This window comes from Rutilus rutilus, assembly GCF_951802725.1.
Source record: "Rutilus rutilus genome assembly, chromosome: 3".
Lineage (NCBI taxonomy): Eukaryota > Metazoa > Chordata > Actinopteri > Cypriniformes > Leuciscidae > Rutilus > Rutilus rutilus.
Window position 1 is genome coordinate 3,017,406 of NC_140211.1, and position 21,240 is coordinate 3,038,645.

General features: G+C 40.0%; 1 protein-coding gene across 1 annotated transcript; it reads right to left on the minus strand.

Annotated features, from left to right (window-relative positions):
- LOC311288438 (C-type mannose receptor 2-like) lies at positions 1 to 15,256 on the minus strand (the record flags this gene model as incomplete). The annotated part of the gene is made up of 6 exons (XM_084405856.1): positions 1 to 783; positions 5,565 to 5,918; positions 12,436 to 12,780; positions 14,176 to 14,191; positions 14,547 to 14,710; positions 15,232 to 15,256. 6 exons carry the CDS (start codon positions 15,254 to 15,256, stop codon positions 416 to 418), a joined length of 1,272 nt encoding a protein of 423 aa, XP_084261982.1. The 3' UTR covers positions 1 to 415.
- Positions 15,257 to 21,240: the final 5,984 nt, after the last annotated feature.

A 21,240-nucleotide genomic window follows, 5' to 3' on the forward strand; every position in this document is an offset into this window, starting at 1 on the left:
AATTCACTTCTGCCTTTCTAAGAATAAACCAAATTTAATTCTCCTGAGACACAAATAATGATTATTTTTAAGAGCCGCTGCTCACAGAACCATATTCAACAGTTTCTGATGCAGATAAGATTAGTGAAAAACATAAAGACACATAAATATACCAGATATGCAAAGAGATTCTCAAAACACACATATATTGTGTTAGTATTTTAGACATCTAAATAATATTCAATGATGTCAGAAAACTTTAATAAGATCAGATTATGTTATGATAATTAACACAGAGAAATAATACAGACTAGTAAAATATAAATAGAAGATTCACTCAGAAATTACTAAAAGAAAAAAAAAACATGAAAGTAAATAAGAGAAATAAAGAATGAAAACAGTGAATGTAAGTAAACACACAAACATTGACGTCTTCTCACTCCTCAGATCTGCTGCAGATGAAGTTGAGTTTGTGAGTCTCAGGAAGGCTGATCCAGCGCTGATCTCCTCCAGACTGAACTGCTCCTTTTCTCTTCGTAAGGCTGCAGTCTTCCGGTGTCGTTCCGTTCCCTGGAGCCCAGTTCTGATAGCACACGGTCTCTCCGCTCAACCAGAGCCACATGTTCATTTGGCAGTAGTTGTGTAAACCCAACCACACCGCCTCAGTAGACGCACGTTTAACCACATTCATCACACGACGCTGCATCTCCTCTGAATGAACCGAGACCAGATCCGTATAATTCTGTCTGCAGTATCTCAGAGCTTCAGGCCACGTCAGAGTCTCTTTGATCAGAATCAGTTTATCTGGACACAAAACAAACCACAAGCAAAAACTAGAGAGAGACTGGTCAAAAACAACATGCAGAACAAACACTGTGGAGACGACACCGGAAAACGTCTTCGGTTACTATCGTAACCTCGGTTCCCTGAGAGGCGGGAACGAGACATTACGTCACTGACGTATATGGGAACTCCTTCCTTCTCCATTTTCACTGAAATCTTATAGGCTAACGCCAGCTGGAGACAGCTGGCCAATTGACGCGAACATGCAAATGCTGACCGGTCCGCGGGCAGTATAAATAGCATGGGCGCGACAATACGTCAGAATCAAGACTGAACGCTAGCACAGCTGATCAAACGGCGAGCACGGCGGCTGACGTAATGTCTCGTTCCCGCCTCTCAGGGAACCGAGGTTACGATAGTAACCGGAGACGTTCCCTTTCAAGGCGGTCACTTCGACATTACGTCACTGACGTATATGGGAACTGTATAGAATCCCGCCATGAGCGCAGTGAAGATAAGCCCTGAACGGGGTCAAGCTACACTCCCACGAGACAACAGTTCTAAGCCAGCAGCGCCGCTAGGAGCACTCGAACTGATAGGCGAAACTAGACCAAGAAACGTCTGTTCCGACCTTACCAAGTTGCATATCCAATGCAATGAAGCGAAGGCTGCACTGGACAGGGCAGCACAATACCATAAGCACTCAAGCACGAGTTAACACAGTGTCGACGGCAATAGCGGTGACAGCTGCATAACCTTAGCCATACACAGAGTTAACAGACATTGAAAACTACTGCGTAATGCGGAACAGCTATGTAACAGTCATAACACAGAGTTAGCAGCAATGGTAACTCTGCATAATGCAGACTACTGCACAGCTGGTGGTTAACAGTTCATGAGTACATGAATAAAACTCACCGAACCCACGACGCTATAGGCAGTGCATCAAACTTGAAACCCTGGCGAACGTGTTCTGAGAAGACAGCCAGCATACCTAAATCCGTGGGCATTAAGCCAGCATTGCAAGCGTCGAATTCAGTGAGAAAGTCTCAGTATAAAACAGCACGTCCCTAGTACCATCCACCAAGCACACAAACAGCTAGTCAGACTGCTGCCTAGTGATCCACGCACATCTGCAAAGCCCTTACAGGGCCAACAGCACTCTGAGCATCAGCATCACGTGAGGCTGACGGCTCAGCAGAAGGCGGGCAGGGATCAATCTGTGCTCTGAACGGTGTAAGCGACTTCGGAACGCAGCTTGGTATCGGACTGAGAGTGACACTGCAGTCACCAGGTCCGAGACAATGCAAAATCTTTCACTTAGAATGAGCGTAGGTCTCCAAAGTGCTTCGCTGGGGCGAGAGCAGGTGGAAAGGCCATCTCAAGGAGAGCTCTCAGCACTTATTAGTGTGAAGTGTCTTGCTCAACTATGGACCCAGCAGCGGACACACAAGAAGGTTCCACAGATTGCGGCTGGGGTGCCAATCGTGCCTATCGCCTGTAGAAGCAGGACCTTCCTGAGGGGGACTGTCATGGGGGGGCCCCATAACTCTCTCAGGTCCATGAACCGGGGATGATAGGCCAGTAAGGGGGTCACGAGGAAACTGACACTCCCTTGAGGAACATAGCCGATGTTCTGTAGCCGACGTACAGAAGTGCAAATTAACACATAACTGAATGTACATAAACACAGTGCTAGTGGCCGTAGCGACAACAACTGTGAATATACGCAGTTAGATAATAGCCCCATAATAGCATAGCACCTCAGTAAGTACACAAACACAGTCGTAGCCGTAGCTAGAACTATGAGTATACGAGTTAGTACAGAATAGCCAGTTGCACTGAAGGAAACGGGGCAACATAACAGCGTAGCACATGTACGTAACCGCATCAGTCGCTGTAGCGCCAACTTAATATACGCAGTAGCTCAGTATAGGCACTGAAGGATACGGGGCAACACCGCAGCATGAACACATCCATGTGCAAATAAAAGCAGCGCAGGTCGCCGTATCGACGGACACTGTGAATATGCACAGTTCGACTGGGATAGCTAGTTGCACTAAGATACAGGGCAACATGACAGCATAACACAAGTGCGTAAGAATAGCGCATCCATGTATGTACATAAAATGCAGCGTAAGTCGCCATAGCGACAGAAACTGTGTAGAGACAGAAACTGAGATGCACAGTTAGATCAGGATGGCTAGCTGCACTGAAGGAAACGGGGCAGCATTACAGCGTAACACATCCGTGTACGTACATACATCCAGAAACTGTGAATATGCACGGTTAGATAGGATAGCTAGTTTTGCACTGAAGGAAACAGGGCAACAAAATAGCAAAAACACGTCCTTGTACGTACATAAGTGCAGTGTAGTCGCCGTAGCGACAGAACTGTGAATATGCACAGTTAGATAGGACAGCTGGTTGTTGCACTGAAGGATAGAGGGCAACATAACAGCATAACACATCAGTGCGCACATTTAAAACGTGTGTATAATGCAGCGCAAGTCGTCGAAGCGACCGAAACTGCATGAATATGCGCAGTTCAAACATAATAGTCAGTTGTTGAAGGGCAACATAACAGCATAACGCTTCAGTGTGTACACAGATGCAGCGCAAGTCGCCGTAGCGACGACTGTGACTATGCACAGTTAGATAGGATAGCTAGTTGCACTGAAGGAAACAGGGCAATGTGATAGCATAGTTACATTAATGTGTACAAAACACAGCGTCAGAGGCATAGTGACATCGACTGTGAATACGTAGTTAATCAGAATAGCCGGTTGCACTGAGGATACAGGGCAATATATAACGGCATAAATCATAGACACATATCAATGTACATAACACAGCGTCAGTGGCATCGCACAACAACTGTGAATACACAGTAATCTGAGTAGCCAGTTGCACTGAGGAAACAGGGCAATATATAGCGACGTAATCGTAACACATATCAGTGCGTAGTGTGTACACAGCGTCAGTTGCATCGCACAACAACTGTGAATACATAGTAGTCAGAATAGCCATTTGCACTGAAGGATACAGGGCAATATATAACGGCAAAAATCATAACACATATCAGTGTGTAGTGTGTACATAAACACAGCGTCAGTTGCCTCGCACGACAACTGTGAATACGTAGTAGTCAGAATAGCCATTTGCACTGAAGGATACAGGGCAATATACAACGGCAAAATTCATAACACACATCAGTGTGTAGTGTGTACGTAAACACAGCGTCAGTTGCATCACGCAACAACTGTGAATACGTAGTAGTCAGAATAGCCATTTGCACTGAAGGATACAGGGCAATATATAGTGGCATAAATCCTAACACATAAGTGTATAGTGTGTACGTAACACAGCGTCAGTTGCATCACACAACAACTGTGACTACGTAGTAATCAGAATAGCCAGTCGCACTGAAGGATACAGGGCAATATCGTGGCATAAGCATAACACACACATATCAGTGTACATAAACACAGCGTCAGTGGCATCGCACAGCAACTGTAAATACATAGTTGAATCAGAATAGCCAGTTGCACTGAAGGATACAGGGCAATATATAACGGCACAAATCATGAACACATAACAGAGTGCAGTGTGTACGTAAACACAGCGTCATTTGCGTTGCACAACAACTGTGGTTAAATCAGAATGGCCAGTGGCACTGAAGGATACAGGGCAATATATAACGGCACAAATCATAGCACATATTAGTGTGCAGTGTGTACATAAACACAGCGTCAGTGGCGTAGCGACAACAACTGTGAATACGTACTAGTTAAATCAGCATGGCCAGTTGCACTGAAGGATACAGGGCAGCCTGACAACATAAGCTGTAAGCACATCAATATGTAATGTTATGTAGGCCCAGCGTCAACAGCATAAGCGGTAACGACTGCGCAACCCCGTAGTCAAAACTGACTAGGAGGGGGGTAAACACTCACCGGATCGCGGCTGTGCACTTTCCATTGTCAGAGCGGGGCGTCTAGAGACTCATAGCATCTGCACTTTCTCTTTAGACACGGAGCCATGGCCTTTGCCTCGTCTATCTAACGTTAGACGCGCGTCTTGCGCACGACTAAGTTACCATAGGACGTCGTGGAAGACGGAGTCTTTCTTGAAGTAGCCTGGCTGAGATACCGGGCTAAGTATTATCAACAGATCCTATCGCGTCGAGTCCTTCTAGCGAGCCCGCGAAGAGGACCGGAGTGGCGACGGGCAGCGTCAACTCGTCTTAGGGCGGGAGAGGGCCCACCAGCGGCCTGCTGGCGGCAGTGGGCCTCATCCCCGCTGATGCCCGAGTTTATTCCCCTGAGGACGCACACTGTCCGGCACATGCCTTTGTCATCCGTGAGTGCGGCCTCGGTTGATCCTTGTTAGGGTAGAGCGAGTCAATAGGACCCGCACATATCTCTGGCATGCAGGTTAGCAGCCATCGGATGCGGGGAGGAAACATGGTGAGTAACCTCTATTGCAACTTCCACGATGACTTCAGATAAGACTTCTAGCGTGAAGAAAGAGATTCTGACGTATTGTCACGCCCATGCTATTTATACTGCCCGCGGACCGGTCAGCATTTGCATGTTCGCGTCAATTGGCCAGCTGTCTCCAGCTGGCGTTAGCCTATAAGATTTCAGTGAAAATGGAGAAGGAAGGAGTTCCCATATACGTCAGTGACGTAATGTCGAAGTGACCGCCTTGAAAGGGAACTGTCATGTCAGACATGTAGCGTGAGCTTTAAGATCTGGAGGTGATGGATGGAGTGTGTGTGTTTGTGAGGATCTGCTCACCTTCATGACACACAAAAGGAAATTGGTTGTTGCAAGAGATGTCATTCCATTGACCCTGAGCGTTTGGTCTGATCACTGTACAGTCTTCATTTCCTCCAACATTACTAGGTTCACCAGTATTCCAGTATCTGAATGAGGAGTCACTCTGATCTGACCACTGCCATGAGTCTCTGACTCTGACCAGACCGATCCAGACCCATGATCCTGATAACCCAAGACCACTAATGAAATCCTTAACCTGTTGATTCTCATCCTGGTTCCTCACACTGACCAGATCAGTGTGATTCTGTCTGCAGAAACTCTGAGCGTCTCTCCAGTTCTTCTGCTGATTGTCCAAGACGAGTCCTGTGTTCGCTTTAAGAAAACAACAACAACAAAAAAAATCAGTTTGTTCCTTTTTTTTCTTTCTTTCTTTTTTTTTTCATAAAAAAAAAATCTATACAGAAATTGACTCAACATTGAAAGTGTGACATTTATCCACAGTCTGTTCTATATTCACTAACAAATTACATGAATTACATACAATAATTATGTTATTATATTTTACACAGTTACATATACTCAAATTGTTATGCTGATAATATAATTTGTAAGGAAAACACTTTAATTAATATGGAAGTATTTCATTTCAAGTAAGTTTTCGAGGAAACTTAAACACACACACACACACACACACACACACACACACACACACACACACACACACACACACACACACACACACACACACAGAGGGTGAGGCCAGAAATGGAATGGACTTTATAAAACAGGATATGCAAAGCGTAGAGTATGAAAACTGCACGCCAAATTGCCAAGAAAAAAATATATAATTACGGGTGTGAATCCGTTACATTGTTCCTCAGTCACTCCTGAAATTGCTGTGATTGACAGTGATAACCGTAGTGACGGACGGGACAAAACATTTGTCAAAATAAACCTGTGCATTAAGTGCTGTAGTGTAAATGCAGATTAATAGACCCACAGCAACACAGACCAGAAGAAGAAAACTAGTTTGTGTTTTCTGGGTAATTTTAGCAGCTTTAAAGATTTTTTTTTAATACAGATTTTTTCCACACGTGTCCTTTAGTAATGTTTAAAAATCTGTTTAATTTACTTTTTTTGCATTATTTACTTATTAGCATTAATAATTTGTTGTTAAAGCTATTTTATAATAAATCCAATAGCAAAACATGAAAAGAGCTACATTATGAAGTGGCAAGAGCAAACAGAGTTGCTCAAGTATGACATCACTTTGTAGAGTTTAGCATTTTAGCACTTCTGGTTCCATCGTCCCGAAGTCAATGGTTTTTTTTAATGGGATTTTGGTTAAATGGCTGAAATAAGGTCTGTGGTGAACACAAGCTTAAGACACTGTCACGTTTTATTCTACGACATAAAATACATCAATATTACGCCACTCCAGATTTGTACATGTCTTGAAAAAGGCTGTTGCTAACAAGTGGCTAAATGGGACTACAGAGGCTGTCGGAGATTAAACGTCATCACTCCGAACAGATAAACTCAATCCGCTTTTACACTCATTATGCTTATAATTCTGCTCTTATAAACTATATTCCAACTCAATGTTCTGGGAACATGTTTTAGATAAAAACTGAAAGAGTTGTCAGAAGCTTTAGTGATGATAGTCGGGGGGGTGGCGGTGCACCTGAGACGCATCTCTCTGTAGGCAAAGGCGTGGTTAGCTGGTTCCCTCTGATGTCACTGGCCACCATAACTTCCAATAGGAAAATTCAACTGCAGTAGCCACTGTTCAGCCTGAAGAGGGCAGCACTCAGAGACGGTTTTACACCATATATTGTAGAATTAAAACACTTTAAACCCAAATATCAAAAAAATCAATGAACAGCACTAATAAAGCCCCAGGCTTACAGATAATTAACTAAAAAAAAGTTGGTTTAGTGTTTAGTTACCCTTTAAAGGTCTTTGTTTTCCACTAGGGGACAGAAATCCTCCACTAAACTAAAGCATGGCATATTATATCTCCATTAATGAAAAAGAGAGATGTAGGCTAGATCTTCTTTAAACTAAATTTAGTCTACAACTATAGAGGTAAAAGATAATAAAGTGTTTAAGACCTTCTTTAAAAATAAATAATAATATTGGGGTCCAAACATCCCTAGTGTGCACCATAGACAAAACGGCCCGATTGCACAGACCTCCATGACTGAAGATTAAACAGTTGGTAACACTTTACGGTAAGGGTACATGAATTATCATGAATTATTGTATAAATTCATGCATGAAATATGCATTCATTCATGCATTAATATCTCATGAATCATCAGGAACTAACACGAGTTCAACGTTTTTCATTCATGACTTCATGGATGAACAACACCTTAATTAAAACATTAAGATTAGTACATCATCATGAATTATGATTTATTACGCATGATCATGATGTTTTCTCTGTTCACAAAAAAAATTGGTCTTTACCACCCATTGTGGATAAAGCTATGGTTATGGTACATGAATCATCATGAATTCAAGCATAAAAAAGCATTAATTCATGCATGCAAGACTACTCTTCGAATTATTAAAGGAATGTACAAAAATCCACATTATCTAATGCATGCATACAGGCTAGAACAGTATATCAGTTAATGTGAGAACTTTTTTTCTGAATTATGATCTGAGTTTCCAAGCATGTTCATGTCTTCTTCATAGCCTGCAGGTAAACGGACAGACCCCAAAATTGGCCAATCACAGCTCATAACATATGAATTCTGTTGGCATTCAAATACAGTAGTCATCATTAACTAAGCATTATCTATCAATGACTTCATCATGTGTGTGGCCCCTCAACTAAAGTGGTGACTTGGTGCTTTGAAACACTGATGAACAATGTGGCATAACTGTGAAATGACATGAATATGAACATGAAAGTTCAAGCCTTTGCAAACAATGTACTGTGGACACAAATGGACTTTGATCTTAACTTTACTGCTTTATTCTTAAACGGTATAAACCAGTTAAAAACCATAAAGCTGCTTAAAAAAAATGTTTCACAAACAGCTTGATCTCTTTTTGGGTAAAGAGTCACCTTTTAATGTATAAAGCTACTGATGTGACTCCTCAATATCATGAAATTGTCAAACAGCTTTATGGTTTTGTAAAGAGTTTTCAGATATACAGGCACTTCAAATAAAGTTCATGGTGTATGTACTGCATTCCTTCTCAGCTCTTTCCAGCTGTTGATTTAACTGGTTTATACCGTTTCAGAATAAAGCAGTAAAGTTACAGCCTGTGGTCTCATTGTTAATACGCAGGTATTAATACGTAATTTTCAAAGATAGAAAGCGTACTTTTTTTGTACGTTTGGATATGCTGAACTGCAAAGTTTAAACGTAACATTATTACGATTTTACAGCTAAAAAACGTACGTTCAACTATTTACGAATATTTCATATCATAAAGATATCTGTATAATTTCCCTTTGACCATTTTATAGATTATAAATGTAAGATCCCTTAACCCTACTCCCACACATAAACATACCCATTTTATAGACAATATTAAAAGGATAAAACGTAATGGACAGATCTGTGTAGGGAAATGGCAGTTTTAAAAGATAGTTTGAGCCACTAACCCCTACCCCTAACCCTAACAATTTCTTAAACCTACGTAGCCTAGGCTACAATTATAAATTAAAACAACAGACAGACAATCACAATAATTTATTTAGTGAGAAAATGTCAAAACCGGTACCAAAAGTCGTTCACATGACGATGTGTCGCAGTCCTCTCTGGCAGTATATAATAGTTTTGTATGAGGTAACGTTACAGAGCAGAATTTAAGTTATTAATCCATGAAAATGTTAATCCGGTTTCGGTTTGCTGTTCGCTCTGTGAAGGCGCGCGCGCTTTCTCCATTTCTTGTAGTACACCAACTTAAAGGGACACTTCACCCATTTGCATTAAGCTTTGCATTGTTAGAAACCCAGTCATACTATTGAATGGTCGTGCAACACTCTCTCATTTTCCCCTGAGACGGGAGAAATCCGTTATTTACCTCTTACACTTCCTCCTACAATGACGCAAAAATCGTCATTGTGTAAGAGGGGGGGATTTCTGTTGAGACTACAAGCACTCGTTCCTCATCTTTCCCAGGGGGCGGGACCCGCTCACGCTACAGACCTATTACAGATCAGTGGGTGGGACTTTACTCTCTGAAACTGAAAGCAATATCCTCCATCTTGTTTGGAAGCTAAGCTAACAGGCGCTGTGGAGACAGATGTAAAGTTATGACAATAGCGGAGGAGAGTGCTCAATATTATATAGAGGAAGAGGATTTCGGAAGTCTGATGCTTGAATCAGGTGTTTGTGGCTACCTTTACAAGCCGCATTATAGCGAAGAGCAGCCGAGGCAGAAGACCTGCCTGCCGCGGACGAGGAGCCCGGACTGGCTCGGGTTAGGGCGGACTGGTGGCGCCGGTGATCTCACTATGCAACTACGAACCGCTACGAACACAGAGATAGAGTCCGTCTGTGGCAAAGAATTTCAACAATGACAATTTCTCCTGGACGAAATCTCTGAATCAGACGAGGACACGGACGTTTGTGTTGAGAACTATCCTAGTTTCGCACCGCATATGTTCTGACTGAACATCCAGGTACCATGCAATAATTCACCTTTTCGAAAGAAATACAAACGAGGAGTAATGAGTTCGCCAACTAACTAGACATTTTGTGTGAATGTGAAATGAATTTCAAGCTCTGGTGGTAGCTAGCCTTGTAGACGGAAGAGTGATTTCGCTTTCTGGATTAGTGGGAGTGGCTTGCGGAGCTGTGCAATGTGGTGCATTGTGGGAGTTGTTGTCTTTCATACAAATGCGTCCTGAAGTTATTTTTTGTCTTTTCTCGGTCACAAAGGCACCAAATTCAAAATTTCTTTTACATTTCGACTACATATATGACCCACTTTAAATAAAAAACAATGTTCAAATGGGTGAAATGCCCCTTTAAACACGGCATGTCGCAATCTGTGACGAAGCATGCGAGAGCCAATGAGCATTTGATATCACTGCCGTAAAACATGTCGTAACGCTTCGGGTCCAATTTTTGAATTTGAATTCACCACGAGCGCTGGATTTGACATTTACGGTGTCCGCTGAGAAATGAAGATCGCTGGATAAAGGGCTGCATTTGGATCTGTTTCTTGCAAACAACGTATGGATTCTAAAGATTTGTACCACATTAAGCTAATAGGTCAAGGTCAAGGTCAAGGTCAAATTTATTTATAAAGCACATTTCCAAGCAGTCATTACTGCCACAAAGTGCTGTACAGAAATTCATACCAAACATAAAAACATACTAATTAATCAAAGAGAGCAATTACATAGGCAAAATGTCCCAATAATAATAGTAATAGTTAAAAACACATGTTAACATTTTTACAATCAAACATCACAACGTCACAGCTCATATTGTATTAAAAAATTTTTCAAAAAAGAAAGAGCGATTTAAATGACTCAATAGAGCTAGCTTCCTTAATATTAAGGGGAAGAGCATTCCATAGCTTAGGTCCTGCAACAGAAAATGCTCTGTCTCCTCTGGTTCTCAGTCTAGATCTAGGACAGTCTAGAAGTCGCTGGTCATTTGACCTAAGTGCTCTGACTGGGGTGTGCATAGTCATCAAATCCGCTAAATAAGATGGTGCTAATCCATTTAAAGATTTAAAAACAAATAATAAAATCTTAAAATGGATTCTGAAAGCAACAGGCAACCAGTGGAGGGACGACAGTACCGGGGTAATATGATCAAACCGTTTTTTCCCTGTCAACAGGCGAGCGGCTGCGTTTTGTACTAATTGTAAACGGTGAATAGACGACTGATCTAAGCCATAGTATAAAGAGTTACAGTAGTCCAAGCGATTTGTAATAAGGGCATGTACAACTTTTTCTAGTTGACTTTGCGGCAGGTACAGCTTCACTTTCCCCAACAGTCTAAGCTGAAAAAAGCTTGTTTTAACTACTGAACTAATTTGTTTCTCTAATTTAAAAGAACTATCAATAATGACTCCAAGCTTTTTTACAGATGGGCTACTAAAATTGATTTCTTTTGTGAATTTATGTTGTGTTTTAGTGTATTATGGGTCTATAGGAGAAAACGCCTTTTGTGTCTCACGGTAAATAAACCAAATATTACAAAATGGTTAAACGATTAAAGAAGGTATTTTTAAGGTTTTAAGGTGTATTCTTGTTTAACACCATGTAGGCTAATCCTCCGAAACGAGTTTGCAGCAGAAGGCACGAACAGAGCGAAATGTTATTATTTATGAGTAACGTTATTATATGAGTAACATTAAACTGTATTAATAAATGCGACTGAAAATTTAATTGATAAGACAATTGAATGCAATAGAGTCAAAACATTAATGCCACGATTTTAATATGCATAAGTTAAATAGGAATACACAAATTTGTACGTCGCTGTTTGTATGAGTTGTTTATACGTAAATAAATTAAGTTTTTGTGCTGTCAATACGTAAATGTTATATGTTTTAGTGCTGTAAATACGTCAGTATTATACTTTTCTGTGTGTATAAAACGTAAGTAAATGTAGGCTATGTATGGTAGAACTACACTTTACGTAAAAATACACACGGATTCTCATGAGATCATGTTGCAAGTTAAGATCAAAGTCCATGTGTGTCCACAGTACATTGTTTGCAAAGCATTAACTAAGCATTATCTATCAATGACTTCATCATGTGTGTGGCCCCTCAACTAAAGTGGTGACTTGGTGCTTTGAAACACTGATGAACAATGTGGCATAACTGTGAAATGACATGAATATGAACATGAAAGTTCATATGAACGGTTATTGTAATTTTAAATAGCTGCACTTACTTTTGTTGCAGATGAAATGACGAGTATAACTACATGGCAAATCCTCCCATTGTCCATTTGACATCATTCCACAATAATCTCTGCCTTCAGGTTCTCCAGATCTCCAGTTCAGATAGAGCGCAGGTTCACCTGAAGACCACTGCCATTTCCTCTGCAGCCCAATCCAGACATACTGAACACCTCCACCATTCACACTCTTCTTCAGCTCGTTCATGTCGTTCATGTTGTCAACGGTGGCCAGATCTGTGTAATTCTCTCTGCAGAATCTCTGAGCTTCAGTCCAGTTCTTCCTCTCGTTTATAAAGTGATACTGACGCTGAACACATTCAGATACGGAGCAGAGAGCTGTGAAAGAGAGCGTTTGATTTAATGCTTTTCATAACAGGGTCAAACCTGATGAAACTATAAACCATAAATAATACACCAAACACACTCACCAATGAGAAGAAGAATCAAATATAGAGTTTGGTCCATTTCTGAGGAAAAACACATTAAAAATCCCAAATATGAATAAATCATGATCATGTAATTAAAAATAAAGTAAATAATTAATTAATAAAAAAAAATAGTAGTTTTAGCAATCATTCAGACAATATTAACATCTGAAAGTGTAATTGTGTTTGAAGAATGAACATGTTCTTACTTTAGAGGTCGTGTGTTTCTGTCCTGAGTCTGATGTTTCTGTCTGCAGATTTACACTACGCTATTATTATATCTGCTCTCATCCCTCATTCAGCTCATCACATCATTTGTGTATTAATCTGAAAACCCCTATTTCATATTTTACTTCCTCCTTATCTGTGTATTTGTCCACCCTTGTCTTTCCCTTTATTTGCATAATGACTTCTGTGTCAGTCAGTATTAGTCTATAATATGGACCTTATGGAATCAAAAAATTATTTGAACATTCTAATATTTGGACATTCACAACTAAACAGCAGCTTCAGTGATATTGCTGGACTGCATAACTCGTGTTTCATCCCTGATCATCTTAATATCGTCGTCCACACTTGCCATCTTTGCACTTCACCATTTGTCTACTATAGACTTTTCCTTGTATTTGCCCAAGTGATCAAGTGTGTGTAGAACTTTTGATCGCCTAATTTGACACACTTATGGTGTTGTGAAAATGCAAGTGTTTACAGAGCTTTATTTCGATTCTCAAAGCTTTGCATTTTTAAATAATCCTCTAAGTGTGTGTACAGCAGTGCCTATAGGCATATACATATATGTAACACAGTTTACTAGTAATGATGGTGCTTTTAATTAAGTGTTAAAAAGAATTTGCAAATGTTGTAAATGTTGAGAAGGGTTGAGTTCATTAGTGAGGACTGGTGATACTGGTTTCTGAGAGCCTTTAAAGTTTGAATACTGAGAGAGTTTGGGGCATTAAAAAAGACAACATGAAGAGGAAGGGAAGACAATTCTTTTTTTCTTTGGGAAAAAAATATAAACGTTTTTGCTCATTTATAGGCTTCTTTTATTCCTCTTCTGAGAGCTGAGACCCGTCACATTCACAACAGAGACGAGATAAAGTCCATCTCTAATGTTAGTAAAGATTATTAGTCTCATTATCCCACTGAAATAATATCATCTTCTTCTGCTGTTTCAGAATAAACGTCTTTATTTCCTCTGTCTAAATACTTGATTGTGATTGGCTGGAATGTGTTCATTAAAACATTGTTACATTTTTAAGAATTAGTCTAATTTAGAAAATTCATATTGTGTTTCGTGTCATACTCCTGCTGTTCTTAGTCTATAGAGCATGAACACATTTGCATGTTAACACATCCTCATCACTCATTTGTTTAGGTCCACATTTAGACTTTCAGGGTGGACAATATTTTCATCTCTGACGTGAAACAGAAGCAGAAACAGTGAGTTATTGTACATGTTATTGACACATTCCATGGTCTCATTCTTTCTTATTCATCTGTTAGTTTTATTAAAGGGATATTTCACCGTTGGGAAGATGAAAGTGTATTTAAATTGGGTCATTTATGTAGTAGAAATGTGAAATTATTTTAGAAGTTGGAGCTTCTAGACTGAGAAAAGCCAGAAAATGTATTTTTAGCACATGTGGATGAAAGACAACAACTCCCAGAATGCACTTGCTTCGCTGCCCTATGAGGCCACTCCTGAGCCGCAGCTGCTCCGGCCGCCTCTTGTTCCTCCATCATCCGCATCTGTTCATCGCTGTATTGTGGCTCGTACAGGCAGCCACGGGCATCGGATTTGATGGCACACTCGGACACGGGCACACTCGGCTGGTCCACTGCCACAACACACCAAGTACTAAACATTTCAAGTCATCTTAATTACACAATGAACTTTAACAGTTTGAGCTGTTTTTATAAATCACATTTTAGCCAAAGAGGAATTTTAACTGGTTTTAATGTTTTAACCTTAAGCCAAATAACTAAGCCCGTGCACTGACTCAGTACAATGACAAATAAAGATCTTAAACCAAATCAATATAGTAATGTCCTTTTATTTATTGATCCAATGCAAAGATGAATATTAAGAATTGTGTGGCTTAAATTCTGGCCATCACACGGTCACAACATTTGTGCTGTTATGAGATATTTTATGACTCATTTTCTATTGTCTCACAGTTCCTTTTATTTTATGATATTTATCTCTTTGTTTTTCCATATCTATCTTATTGTGCAGAAACAAAGAAGAGACTGTGCTATGGGGACACCAGCATCATCTTCAGTCACGAGTGCCTTTCCTGAAGATCCTCCAGTTCTAGATTACAGGGAAGCAGAACCTCCCCCTAAGAAGCACAAGTACCTTGAAAGCCCTCATTCCGTTCCATTTTGGCTCACAGTAAAACAGATTCTCAACATATTTATAAGACTTGAATTTCCTGCTAAGACAAAAGCTGAGATAAAACTCAAAAAAAAAGAAAGATTAGTGGGTGCGATACAAAAAAAAATAAAATAAATAAATAAATAAATCACATCAAATCACATCAGACACAAATATGATGGACCAGATCAGTTGGTGCACGGATAATAATCTGTCCTACCTCGTCGAGGACCCCGAAATACTCAACAGGTGTTAGACACTACACGCTGATATACAATTACACCACACGACCACTATGGCCCAAATCACACTGGTCAAACCAACGTCATTAAAGAAGTAACAAAATAACCCAAACCATTAACTTAAAACAAAACACAAAAACTAATAAAGTTATAAAAACTATCCGTCCACGAAGGACAAAGGAATGATCTAGTCACGAAAAACAGCAGCACGACCTGAGTTAATCACGTTGTACGCGGGAGACTGCAAAACAAAACATAACACTCAGATAAGGGTCTAACGTTACTTCAATCAAGGGATATAAAACATTTACTAAATCATACGTACCACACGAGAATCACACACACATCACGAACCACACATATCACGATGTCAGGATGCACTCGCGAATGTTCAGCTAAAACACACAATAAACCCCATTAAACTTGACTAACCCCATACAACCCACATCACAACATTGCGATCGCCTACCTTAAAGCTTTTGTCACGATGTGACAAAAAGCATGTGGAGCTTATTCCCGCTGAAGCAGTGTTTCTGGTGGGACACTTGTGAGTGAAACTCCGTCCCCGGGCCTGTGTGTGCGTCTGTTGTCATGACAACCCCAACAGATTGGCAACAGGTGTGGGGAATTTACTCGGAGAGTTTGGAAGAAGCCCTGTTAGCATTTGAGAGGATAAAAAGCAGGAGAGAGAGGTGGTTGTGGTTGGTCTTTCTCCCCCGTGAGAAGTCGTTTTATTGGGCGGTTGCAGTTATTGGAGTACTGGTGAATGAAGAGGAGAGTGTTGGCTTGATGAGAGACTTGAGGACAACAGAGGGAGAGTGAAATACCCCGTTTGCATTGGAGAAGAGCTAAGTAACTGAGACTCGTAATTGCATGTATTTGACACTGAATTGGATGTGGCTGGGAGTGTTTGGATCACGATCATAAATATCACTGAGTGGATTGTATTGATTCATTACCGGTCTCTTATCTCCCCCTCCATTAAAAATGGTGATGCGAATTCTGCCGTATGTGAAGAAAAACATCCCAAAACATTCTCAGCAGTATTGATGATCACACCCCCCTCGCACAGAGACCAAAGGGTGAGTGCTGGCTTTAGATTGCATTTTGTGAAGTGAGTTTGCAGTGCCTAGGATTGACGTTTCCCCCACATTATATGCTTGAAGTGGAATTGCTGTGTGTGTGGAAGATACGTTCCCTTTTGCCGTGCACCCTCCCTGTGTTATGCTGGTCTACTGTCAATAGTGAGAGTTCTGTGACATTGATCTGTTCTAACTGTTTGGATCAGAACCAGTCCATACTAGCTTGAGATATAAGATGTCTTTAAGGAAATTTACAGAGACTGGGAAAGGAGGAGTCAAGAATGTCAGAAACCTGTATAAAATGTCTCAGTTTTATTATGTCAGTAGGATTGTCTGTTTTTCATGGCTGGGTGGCTGCGGTCTGTGAAAAGAATCCTCAGAGAATAAAGCCTTTTCTTCTTTATTACAATTTTGCCTCTTAATGCTTCTTACACCTGTTGATGCTGTGTTTCTCATTGAAAATTGAAATTTGCTATTACACCTCATCCACCCATTACCATATAAGGGTAATGAACACAAAACAAGGGAAAGGGGAATTCCCTACTACTACATTTGACATCATTTTAAATGTCTCAGTGCGATTGGTAAAATGGTCTAATTTCATTGCAGTCATTGGTTTAATGAGAAAGATTGAGAACTTAGGAGACCTGTTCTCCTCTCTGGGTGATGTCTCTTCAAGATATCTCCCGAAACCAGGTGTTACCCCCTGGGGAACAGGAATTGACCCAGAACAAACTAAAAAATAAAATAAAAAAAATTGTATAACCCCTTTGTTCTGGTCTGAGTATTTAAGGGCAAGTGGCAGAGCAGACTTTGGGAGCCTGTAACCACGATTATTATTATTATTATTATTATTTTCTAATGAGAAACACAATCTAAATTTGATTATTATTTGAAATTTGAGTCAGATTAAGCACAGAGCTAAAGTAATATTGACACTAAATTCTAATAAATTAAGTGAACTTCACTGGAGCGCTGAAAAGACACACACGCATTATTCCTTCGCCCAGACCGCTGGGCCAATGAGTGGTCTTTACATATTATAAGCATATATTTTTGATTTCAGTAATGAAAGTGATCTGTCCATTTCATCAAGAGATCTGAGAAAAACCAAAATGATCCTTTGTTTTCATGATTGCTAATGCTCAATTTTTTTCTGTTTTTATCAACAAGTCTGTTATTCACGTGACATTTCTGAATCTCCAAATGTCTGATAAATTCATAATGTAATGTCAAATGTACATTTTCTAACTTTGCACAGCTCACACCCAGTTTATGACGCTGGTTTCTTCTCCTTCACAACATTTGCATGGATGACACCCATGATGTGGAGGCTCTTTAGGAATCGGTTAAATGAGGACTTTCCCTCGCTCTCGCCTCATGATGGAGCCCACATCAATGGAGAGAGGTATTCTTCATAATCTTTTCATTTAAATCTTAGCTTAGTTCAAGAAGTCTCGACAGGATGAGTTTGGCGAACCAAAAAACACTGGTCACACGTTAACTCGAGGTCTAAGGATGTTTTTCTGAAGCCAGGAAGAGTCTTGAAGAATGTACAGTATTTGTGGGCAAAAAACAGCTATCTTCAAAAAATGAAAACGGGTTGTGATTTCTGTTGTGTTCAGGTTCCAGAGACTGTGGGACGAAGAAGTTGCCCGTGTGGGCCTGGAGAAGGCATCTCTTCCTGCTGTGGTCATTCGTTTTCAGAAGACAAGATTAATAGTGTCATTCTTGGCTTCAATCCTATTTACTTTTGCTGTATTTATTGGGCCGGTATGTAAAATTTGTATCATTCAGTTGAATAATCAATAAAACATACTGTTTTATGTTCCTTAAAGGGTTAGTTCACCCCAAAATGAAAATTATTCCATAATTTACTCACCCTCAAGCCATCCTGGGTCTATGGGTGTCAGCCAAACACAATGTCAAGTTGTGATCTATTTTTTGTGCAATTCCCCACTTGAAAAGGACAGTCCCTCCACATGAAGATCTTAACTGGATTTCACTCAATAAACAGCCATGGAATCAGTTGTTTGTCTTTTATTTACCATTCTTTGGTTGGCAGTAAACAGGTGAAAAACCTCAAAAGAGAGATGACAAATACAAGATTATTATTTGAGTTGACAGCCAAACAAAATTATTCACATTCACCTCAGATAAACACATTACTGCTATTACAAGGTTTCCATTTTTATTCTAATCAGTAGTTTTAAGCAGTATTTTCATAATAAAGAATTATTCTAAGGTATCATTGTAGCCACACAACTAGATATGCTTTACCAAAACAAATCAGTTGGTATTTTAATTTTCAAAATGTATATTTTCTTATCTTTTAACCAAGTATCTTTAGCCAAATAACTTTTTTACCTTCAAAATATTTAGGCAAGGCAAGGCAAGGCAAGTTTATTTATATAGCACATTTCATACACAATGGCAATTCAAAGTGCTTTACATAGAAGAAATTAAAATAATAAAAAGAAATAAGAATAGTTAAAACAGTTTAGAAGAATACAAAATAAAATACAGTACAAACAGTCGGACGAACATTGGCACAGTGCTCATTCAGTAAATGCATAGCTAAACAGATGTGTTTTGAGTCTGGATTTGAATGTGACTACAGTAGGAGCACATCTGATCTCCTCTGGAAGCTGGTTCCAGCTGCGGCTGGCATAATAGCTAAAAGCGGACTCGCCATGCTTAGAGTGAACCCTTGGTATTTCTAGCTGATATGATCCTAATGATCTGAGTGATCTGTTGGGTTTATATTCAGTGAGCATATCTGCAATGTATTGAGGTCCTAGGCCATTGAATGATTTATATACCAGTAATAATACTTTAAAATCAATCCTAAATTTAACTGGGAGCCAGTGTAAAGACCTGAGGACTGGTGTGATATGTTCATATTTTCTGGTTCTGCTCAGAATCCTGGCGGCAGCGTTCTGTATGAGCTGCAACTGTCTTATGGTCTTTTTGGGAAGGCCAGTGAGGAGTCCATTACAATAATCCACCCTGCTGGTGATGAAAGCATGAACAAGTTTCTCTAAGTCTTGTCTGGAAACAAAGCATCTTATTCTTGCTATATTTTTCAGATGATAGTATGCTGATTTAGTTATTGCTTTGACATGACTACTGAAACTAAGGTCTGACTCTAGTGTCACACCAAGATTCCTGACTTGATGTTTAGTTGTTTGACCCCTAGAGTGAAGGTATGCGTTCACCTTGAGAACTTCATCTTTGTTTCCAAACGCAATGACTTCAGTTTTGTCTTTGTTTAACTGAAGAAAGTTTTGACACATCCAACTGTTGACTTCATCAATGCATTGGCACAGGGAGTCAATGGGGCTGTAATCGTTAGGCGATAGGGCTAAGTAGAGCTGTGTGTCGTCTGCATAGCTGTGGTAAGCAATTTGGTTCTTTCTCATTATTTGGCTCATTGGGAGCATATACAGGTTGAACAGGAGTGGTGCAAGAATTGAGCCTTGAGGGACTCCGCATGTCATGGATGTCCACTCAGACTTATGGTCTCCTATACTCACATAATAACCTCTCCCATCTAAGTATGACCTGAACCATTTTAGGACTATCCCAGAAAGCCCCACCCAGTTTTCCAGCCTGTCAAGAAGTATGTTATGATCGACAGTGTCAAATGCAGCACTGAGGTCGAGTAGTACCAGCACTGATAATTTGCCTGAGTCAGTATTTAAGCGAATATCGTTTATTATCTTTATGAGCGCTGTCTCTGTGCTGTGGTGCGGTCGGAAACCAGATTGAAAATTGTCAAAGTATCCATTCGAGCATAAGAATTTGTTCAGCTGATTGAAGACAACTTTTTCAATGACCTTGCCTATGAAGGGAAGATTTGAGATCGGTCTATAGTTGCTTAATATGGTCTTATCCAGATTGCTCTTTTTCAGGAGGGGCTTGACAACTGCAGTTTTTAGGGAGTTTGGAAAACTCCCAGAGAGAAGTGAAGCATTTACCACTTCTAGAAGATCTGCTTCTAAACTGTTTAACACACTTTTGAAAAACGATGTGGGAAGTGTGTCAAGAGCGCAGGTTGATGTTTTAAGGTGCTGTACGGTTTCTTCCAAAATTTTACATAGTAACTACTTTCTCAGGTGGTTTGATCTGTCTGACCCCAGCGCAACTCAAGGATGTGCTGATCACCTTTCTGATATTATTGATTTTCTCAGAGAAGAAAGAAGCAAACTCACTGCACTTGCTGTCTGAGAGCATTTCACTGGGAATCTGGCTTGGGGGGTTTGTCAGTCTCTCTACAGTAGCAAAAAGAGTGCGTGTGTTGTTTAAATTGCTGTTTATAATATTTGAGAAGAAAGTCTGTCTAGCTTTGCCTAGTTCCATATTGAAAGCATGAAGGCTGTCTTTGTAGATGTTATAATGGACTACAAGTTTTGTCTTCCGCCACATGCGCTCTACTTTTCTGCATTGTCTTTTCATATTTTGCACTGCTGTTGAGTTTCTCCAAGGTGCCTTTTGTCTGCCACTCTTCTTCCTGACTTTAACAGGAGCAATATCATCAATTACACCTTTAACTTTTGAGTTAAAAGAATCAAGGAGAAAATCAACAGAGAAAATTTAGGTTAATTAATAGATCTCATTATATTTTTAGCCAAAGATCTTTAGAGTATACATTTTTTACTAAATTA